Raw genomic sequence first — 10,251 nt, 5'->3', positions numbered from 1 at the left:
CACACACACACACACACACACACACACACACCAGAGTTTCAGTATTAAATATTAAATAGAATGTCTTTCTAGAGACTGTTTTACTCACAGCACATTTAGAAAGCTGTGTGCAGGTAAAGTAGAGTTGAAGACTTTGTCTCAAAGTGAGCATGTTTTAACAATCTCAATAGTCTTAAAATATGCTCCTATAGCTACAGTATGTGACCATCTATTCAGTGATCAACATGGTCACGTTGTAAAACCAAACATGTTTAACTAAGGAATGATAGTTCTGATCATAGACCCATGCTGTACCTTGGCCACTTCCCATTTCTCTGTGGGCCAGAGGTAGGGTTTACTGTTGTTCCAGTACACCTGTCCCCATTTGGCGGTGTGATTCTCCCAGATCTCATTTTTCCACGGTTCACACACCTCACACAGGTCTGGGACCTAATACAGGAACAAATGCCACGTTCATTTAATAATAATGCAATAATAAAGCGAATTTAACAAATAGACATGCATGACATTCTTCACTGACATGAAACTAAACATTTACAACTCTGATAATAATGTTGTGTATAATGCGTTTCCTTTATTTTCATGACTATTTGGTACATTGTAGATTCTCACTGAAGGCATCAAAACTATGAATGAACACATAGGAATTATGTATTTAACAATAAAGTGTGAAATAACTCTAAATATGTCTTATATTTTAGATTCCTCAAAGTAGCCACCCTTTGCTTTTTTGTTGTTAATGAAATATATAATAATAATATTTAATATAATATGTGTTAATAATAATATGTTATTATATATATATATATATATATATATATATAATATTATTATTATATATTTTATTAACAACAACATTTTTTTATTTTATTAACAACAAAAAAGCAAAGGGTGGCTACTTTGAGGAATCTAAAATATAAGACATATTTAGAGTTATTTCACACTTTTTTGTTAAGTACATCATTCCACATGTGTTCATTCATAGTTTTGATGCCTTCAGTGAGAATCTACAATGTAAATAGTCATGAAAATAAAGGAAACGCATTGAATGAGAAGGTGTGTCCAAACTTTTGGCCTGTACTGTATAATCTGTTGACTCTCACCTGCTTGGTCTTCTGTAGATTGGGCTTTTTAGATCCCGGTGCGTTGAAGTCGCATTTATTCTGGCACTGCGCTCGTACATGTACTCTGTTTTGGAGGATTGTGTGGTAGCTTTCGGTTTCGTTGTCTAGGAAATTGCCCAGTCTGTTTTTCAGACGTTCCAGACCTAAGGTCGTTTTAATCCAATTCTTATACCCGTCATCCTGAAACCTCTGAAACGAATCCATGACGAAGCTAACGTCGTGGCTGAATAAGAACGTCTCTATCGTGCCGCGGCGTTTCCATTCCAGGCGATATGATCAGTGTTCCCGGGCCGAAGACGGCAGGGTGCGTAACTGCGTTACTGTGGTCTTGACTGTGTATCTAGTCTACCACCAGGTGGCAGTAGGTGGTCTAAACATTACAGGAGCGTTACTGCGTCAGAGCGTCCCGGTCCCCGTTCGGAAATTCCGAGCACCGTGCTCTGGGGTTTTTGAATTGATTGATTGATTGACAACTTTATTAGAAGATTTGCAGAAGTAGGTACATGAATATTATTATTATTATTATTATTTTTAATAAATAGTATTTGAATATTCCAGTTTTAAAATGACAGAGGATATCCTTGTAAAATGCGATGGTTGCGGCTTGATTGGTAGCCAGTATTATTCAACACGCATCTACGTGTAACAAAACAGGTAATAATCATGTTTAAACATGGGATGAATTAACGTTCATTTGAATGAATTTTTAAAAGATGAAAAATGGCAACAACATCTCTGTCAATAATATTGTCGGCCGCTAGCGAAATGACGGTAATATTATTGTTGGTGTCCGCACAGGCACAGTGAGTTTGTAAAGACTTTTAACTGACCGTTCGTAAATTAGCCGATTTCAGCGTGTTCTATGATGTACAAACCAGAGCAGATTATCGGAGTGAGTTTAGGAACGCACCCTCAGCACCGAGTACGCTACTAACGGTTCAACCAATGAACGGCCTGGGCGACGGCCATAACAGAAAGCACATTCATCTGGCGGGTATTCCATCAATGACACTGAAGGAAAATCCGGGCTTATTTTTATTTTTATTTTTTTAAAGTAATTTTTTCTGAGTGGGGCAGTCCCACTCATATTTTTCATTTAATTGACAGATACAGTGAAGATTTAGACAGGAAGGATGGGTGAGAGAGAGAGGAGGGATGACATGCAGGATATGTCCCTGGCCGGAATCGAACCGGGAACCTTGCGGTTACATGGTCAGCGCTTAACCCGCTACGCCACCTAAGCGCCCCAAAATCTGGGCTTATTTTGATAAGTCTTGTGAGAAGACTCTTAAATCACTTAATCGTCACAGTATTCATATCAAGTCAATTACACTTCTGGGATATCGATCTGTCCAGTTAGGAAGCCTAAACGATTGTTAATCAATTTCACCTAAAAGCGACAACAGGTGGACAGGAGAGGCAACAGCAAGACAAACCCCGAAGGAAATGTTTTTTTAGGTGGTGGCCACAGACCATTTCTCTCTCCTTATCCTTCCTGACTGATTTTTCTCTAGTTTTGTATGTTGCTAGTGCCCTTGTCACTACTGGTAGCATGAGGCGGTACCTGCAGCCCATTCAGCTTGCACAGGTAGTACAGCTCCTCCAGGATGGCACATCCATACGTGCCGTCGCAAGAAGAATTGCTGTGTCTCCCGGCACAGTCTCAAGAGCGTAGAATATATACTGGGAGACGGGCCATTAGACGAGGAGTGCTCCTTTGTGCGAGGAGGAACAGGAGGAGCACTGCCAGAGCCCTACAAAATGGCCTCCAGCGGTATACTCGTGTGCATGTTTCTGACCAAACTGTCAGTAACAGACTCCATGAGGGTGGCATGAGGGCCCGACTTCCTAGTGGGACTTGTGCTCACAGCCCAGCACCATAGCCCAGCACCATACAGCCCAGCACCATACAGCCCAACACCATACAGCCCAGCACCATACAGTCCAGCACCATACAGCCCAACACCATACAGCCCAGCACCATACAGTCCAGCACCATACAGTCCAGCACCATACAGCCCAACACCATACAGCCCAGCACCATACAGCCCAGCACCATACAGCCCAGCACCATACAGTCCAACACCATACAGCCCAACACCATACAGCCCAGCACCATACAGCCCAGCACCATACAGCCCAGCACCATACAGTCCAGCACCATACAGCCCAACACCATACAGCCCAGCACCATACAGTCCAGCACCATACAGCCCAACACCATACAGCCCAGCACCATACAGCCTAGCACCATACAGCCCAGCACCATACAGCCCAACACCATACAGCCCAACACCATACAGCCCAGCACCATACAGCCCAGCACCATACAGCCCAGCACCATACAGCCCAACACCATACAGTCCAGCACCATACAGTCCAGCACCCTACAGCCCAACACCATACAGTCCAGCACCCTACAGCCCAACACCATACAGCCCAGCACCATAGCCCAGCACCATACAGCCCAGCACCATACAGCCCAGCACCCTACAGCCCAACACCATACAGCCCAGCACCATACAGCCCAACACCATACAGCCCAACACCATACAGCCCAACACCATACAGCCCAACACCATACAGCCCAACACCATACAGCCCAGCACCATACAGCCCAACACCATACAGCCCAACACCATACAGCCCAGCACCATACAGCCCAACACCATACAGCCCAACACCATACAGCCCAACACCATACAGTCCAACACCATATAGCCCAGCACCATACAGCCCAGCACCCTACAGCCCAACACCATACAGCCCAACACCATACAGCCCAGCACCATACAGCCCAACACCATACAGCCCAGCACCCTACAGCCCAACACCATACAGCCCAACACCATACAGCCCAGCACCATACAGCCCAACACCATACAGCTCAACACCATACAGCCCAACACCATACAGTCCAACACCATACAGCCCAGCACCATACAGCCCAGCACCATACAGCCCAACACCATACAGCCCAACACCACACAGCCCAACACCATACAGCCCAACACCATACAGCCCAACACCATACAGCCCAACACCATACAGCCCAACACCATACAGCCCAACACCATACAGCCCAACACCATACAGTCCAACACCATACAGCCCAGCACCATACAGTCCAGCACCATACAGCCCAACACCATACAGCCCAACACCATACAGTCCAACACCATACAGCCCAGCACCATACAGCCCAACACCATACAGCCCAACACCATACAGTCCAGCACCATACAGTCCAACACCATACAGTCCAACACCATACAGTCCAACACCATACAGCCCAACACCATACAGCCCAGCACCATACAGCCCAACACCATACAGTCCAACACCATACAGCCCAACACCATACAGCCCAACACCATACAGTCCAACATACAGTCCAGCACCATACAGTCCAACACCATACAGCCCAACACCATACAGTCCAACACCATATAGCCCAGCACCATACAGTCCAACACCATACAGTCCAACATACAGTCCAACACCATACAGCCCAACACCATACAGTCCAACACCATATAGCCCAGCAACATACAGCCCAGCACCATACAGTCCAACACCATACAGCCCAAACCATACAGTCCAACACCATACAGCCCAGCACCATACAGTCCAGCACCATACAGCCCAACACCATACAGCCCAACACCATACAGTCCAACACCATACAGTCCAACACCATACAGTCCAACACCATACAGCCCAACACCATACAGTCCAACACCATACAGTCCAACACCATACAGTCCAGCACCATACAGCCCAACACCATACAGCCCAACACCATACAGCCCAGCACCATACAGTCCAACACCATACAGTCCAACACCATACAGTCCAGCACCATACAGTCCAGCACCATACAGCCCAGCACCATACAGCCCAGCACCATACAGCCCAACACCATACAGCCCAACACCATACAGCCCAACACCATACAGTCCAACACCATACAGCCCAGCACCATACAGTCCAACACCATACAGCCCAGCACCATACAGTCCAGCACCATACAGCCCAGCACCATACAGCCCAACACCATACAGCCCAACACCATACAGCCCAACACCATACAGCCCAACACCATACAGCCCAACACCATACAGCCCAGCACCATACAGCCCAACACCATACAGCCCAACACCATACAGCCCAGCACCATACAGCCCAACACCATACAGCCCAACACCATACAGCCCAACACCATACAGTCCAACACCATATAGCCCAGCACCATACAGCCCAGCACCCTACAGCCCAACACCATACAGCCCAACACCATACAGCCCAGCACCATACAGCCCAACACCATACAGCCCAGCACCCTACAGCCCAACACCATACAGCCCAACACCATACAGCCCAGCACCATACAGCCCAACACCATACAGCTCAACACCATACAGCCCAACACCATACAGTCCAACACCATACAGCCCAGCACCATACAGCCCAGCACCATACAGCCCAACACCATACAGCCCAACACCACACAGCCCAACACCATACAGCCCAACACCATACAGCCCAACACCATACAGCCCAACACCATACAGCCCAACACCATACAGCCCAACACCATACAGCCCAACACCATACAGTCCAACACCATACAGCCCAGCACCATACAGTCCAGCACCATACAGCCCAACACCATACAGCCCAACACCATACAGTCCAACACCATACAGCCCAGCACCATACAGCCCAACACCATACAGCCCAACACCATACAGTCCAGCACCATACAGTCCAACACCATACAGTCCAACACCATACAGTCCAACACCATACAGCCCAACACCATACAGCCCAGCACCATACAGCCCAACACCATACAGTCCAACACCATACAGCCCAACACCATACAGCCCAACACCATACAGTCCAACATACAGTCCAGCACCATACAGTCCAACACCATACAGCCCAACACCATACAGTCCAACACCATATAGCCCAGCACCATACAGTCCAACACCATACAGTCCAACATACAGTCCAACACCATACAGCCCAACACCATACAGTCCAACACCATATAGCCCAGCAACATACAGCCCAGCACCATACAGTCCAACACCATACAGCCCAAACCATACAGTCCAACACCATACAGCCCAGCACCATACAGTCCAGCACCATACAGCCCAACACCATACAGCCCAACACCATACAGTCCAACACCATACAGCCCAACACCATACAGTCTAACACCATACAGCCCAACACCATACAGCCCAGCACCATACAGCCCAGCACCATACAGTCCAACATACAGCCCAACACCATACAGTCCAACATACAGCCCAACACCATACAGCCCAACACCATACAGCCCAGCACCATACAGCCCAACACCATACAGCCCAGCACCATACAGCCCAACACCATACAGCCCAACACCATACAGCCCAGCACCATACAGTCCAACACCATACAGTCCAACACCATACAGCCCAACACCATACAGTCCAACACCATACAGTCCAACACCATACAGTCCAACACCATACAGTCCAACACCATACAGCCCAACACCATACAGTCCAACACCATACAGTCCAACACCATACAGTCCAGCACCATACAGCCCAACACCATACAGCCCAACACCATACAGCCCAGCACCATACAGTCCAACACCATACAGTCCAACACCATACAGTCCAGCACCATACAGTCCAGCACCATACAGCCCAGCACCATACAGCCCAGCACCATACAGCCCAACACCATACAGCCCAACACCATACAGCCCAACACCATACAGTCCAACACCATACAGCCCAGCACCATACAGTCCAACACCATACAGCCCAGCACCATACAGTCCAGCACCATACAGTCCAGCACCATACAGTCCAACACCATACAGCCCAACACCATACAGTCCAGCACCATACAGCCCAGCACCATACAGTCCAGCACCATACAGTCCAACACCATACAGCCCAGCACCATACAGTCCAACACCATACAGCCCAACACCATACAGTCCAACACCATACAGCCCAACACCATACAGTCCAACACCATACAGTCCAGCACCATACAGACCAACACCATACAGTCCAGCACCATACAGTCCAGCACCATACAGTCCAACACCATACAGTCCAGCACCATACAGACCAACACCATACAGCCCAGCACCATACAGTCCAGCACCATACAGTCCAACACCATACAGTCCAGCACCATACAGACCAACACCATACAGTCCAACACCATACAGCCCAACACCATACAGTCCAACACCATACAGTCCAGCACCATACAGCCCAGCACCATACAGTCCAGCACCATACAGTCCAGCACCATACAGTCCAACACCATACAGTCCAGCACCATACAGACCAACATACAGCCCAACACCATACAGCCCAACACCATACAGCCCAACACCATACAGTCCAGCACCATACAGCCCAGCACCATACAGTCCAACACCATACAGCCCAGCACCATACAGCCCAGCACCATACAGCCCAGCACCATACAGCCCAACACCATACAGCCCAACACCATACAGTCCAACACCATACAGTCCAACACCATACAGTCCAACACCATACAGTCCAACACCATACAGCCCAGCACCATACAGTCCAACACCATACAGTCCAACACCATACAGCCCAACACCATACAGTCCAACATACAGCCCAACACCATACAGTCCAGCACCATACAGCCCAGCACCATACAGCCCAGCACCATACAGCCCAACACCATACAGCCCAACACCATACAGCCCAACACCATACAGCCCAACACCATACAGCCCAGCACCATACAGTCCAGCACCATACAGTCCAGCACCATACAGCCCAACACCATACAGTCCAACACCATACAGCCCAGCACCATACAGTCCAGCACCATACAGCCCAGCACCATACAGCCCAACACCATACAGTCCAACACCATACAGTCCAACACCATACAGTCCAACACCATACAGTCCAACACCATACAGCCCAACACCATACAGCCCAGCACCACACAGCCCAACATCATACAGTCCAGCACCATACAGTCCAACACCATACAGCCCAACACCATACAGCCCAACACCATACAGTCCAGCACCATACAGTCCAACACCATACAGTCCAGCACCATACAGCCCAACACCATACAGCCCAACACCATACAGTCCAGCACCATACAGCCCAACACCATACAGCCCAACACCATACAGCCCAGCACCATACAGCCCAACATACAGTCCAACACCATACAGCCCAACATACAGTCCAACACCATACAGCCCAGCACCATACAGTCCACCACCATACAGCCCAGCACCATACAGTCCAGCACCATACAGTCCAACACCATACAGCCCAACACCATACAGACCAACACCATACAGTCCAGCACCATACAGCCCAACACCATACAGCCCAGCACCATACAGCCCAACACCATACAGCCCAACACCATACAGCCCAACACCATACAGCCCAGCACCATACAGCCCAACACCATACAGCCCAACACCATACAGCCCAACACCATACAGCCCAACACCATACAGCCCAGCACCATACAGCCCAGCACCATACAGTCCAACACCATACAGCCCAACACCATACAGCCCAACACCATACAGCCCAACACCATACAGTCCAACATACAGTCCAGCACCATACAGTCCAACACCATACAGCCCAACACCATACAGCCCAACACCATACAGCCCAGCACCATACAGCCCAGCACCATACAGCCCAGCACCATACAGTCCAGCACCATACAGTCCAACACCATACAGTCCAACACCATACAGCCCAACACCATACAGTCCAACACCATACAGTCCAGCACCATACAGTCCAGCACCATACAGCCCAACACCATACAGTCCAACATACAGTCCAGCACCATACAGTCCAACACCATACAGTCCAACACCATATAGCCCAGCACCATACAGTCCAACACCATACAGCCCAACACCATACAGTCCAACACCATACAGCCCAGCACCATACAGCCCAACACCATACAGCCCAGCACCATACAGTCCAACACCATACAGCCCAACACCATACAGCCCAACACCATACAGTCCAGCACCATACAGCCCAGCACCATACAGTCCAACACCATACAGTCCAGCACCATACAGTCCAGCACCATACAGTCCAACACCATACAGTCCAACACCATACAGTCCAACACCCTACAGTCCAGCACCATACAGTCCAACACCATAGAGTCCAACACCATACAGCCCAGCACCATACAGTCCAGCACCATACAGTCCAACACCATACAGCCCAGCACCATACAGCCCAACACCACACAGCCCAACACCATACAGCCCAGCACCATACAGCCCAGCACCATACAGCCCAACACCATACAGCCCAACACCATACAGTCCAGCACCATACAGTCCAGCACCATACAGCCCAACACCATACAGTCCAGCACCATACAGCCCAACACCATACAGCCCAACACCATACAGTCCAACACCATACAGCCCAACACCATACAGCCCAACACCATACAGTCCAGCACCATACAGCCCAACACCATACAGCCCAACACCATACAGTCCAACACCATACAGACCAACACCATACAGCCCAGCACCATACAGCCCAACACCATACAGCCCAACACCATACAGTCCAACACCATACAGCCCAACACCATACAGCCCAGCACCATACAGTCCAACACCATACAGCCCAACACCATACAGACCAACACCATACAGCCCAACACCACACAGTCCAACACCATACAGCCCAACACCATACAGCCCAGCACCATACAGCCCAACACCATACAGCCCAACACCATACAGTCCAACACCATACAGTCCAACACCATACAGTCTAACACCATACAGTCCAGCACCATACAGTCTAACACCATACAGCCCAACACCATACAGTCCAACACCATACAGCCCAACACCATACAGCCCAACACCATACAGCCCAGCACCATACAGCCCAACACCATACAGTCCAGCACCATACAGTCCAGCACCATACAGCCCAACACCATACAGCCCAACACCATACAGTCCAACACCATACAGTCCAACACCATACAGCCCAACACCATACAGACCAACACC

The 10,251-nt window shown here is 49.2% G+C and overlaps 1 protein-coding gene across 1 annotated transcript in view; it reads right to left on the bottom strand.

Moving 5' to 3' along the window:
• LOC308171699 (uncharacterized protein CXorf38 homolog) overlaps nt 1–1,328 on the bottom strand; it is a gene marked incomplete at both ends in the record, with an annotated part of 4,853 nt that extends 3,525 nt beyond the window's left edge. Inside the window, 2 exons of the mRNA XM_080546573.1 lie at nt 295–429; nt 1,104–1,328. Coding sequence (XP_080402699.1) covers nt 295–429; nt 1,104–1,328 — 360 coding nt within the window. The remainder of the gene's footprint in view (nt 1–294; nt 430–1,103) is intronic.
• Nucleotides 1,329–10,251: the final 8,923 nt, after the last annotated feature.

Source organism: Nansenia antarctica (assembly GCF_963989245.1).
Source record: "Nansenia antarctica genome assembly, chromosome: 16".
NCBI lineage: Eukaryota > Metazoa > Chordata > Actinopteri > Argentiniformes > Microstomatidae > Nansenia > Nansenia antarctica.
Note: the sequence above shows the minus strand (reverse complement) of the source record. Positions and strands in the feature narration are given on the sequence as shown.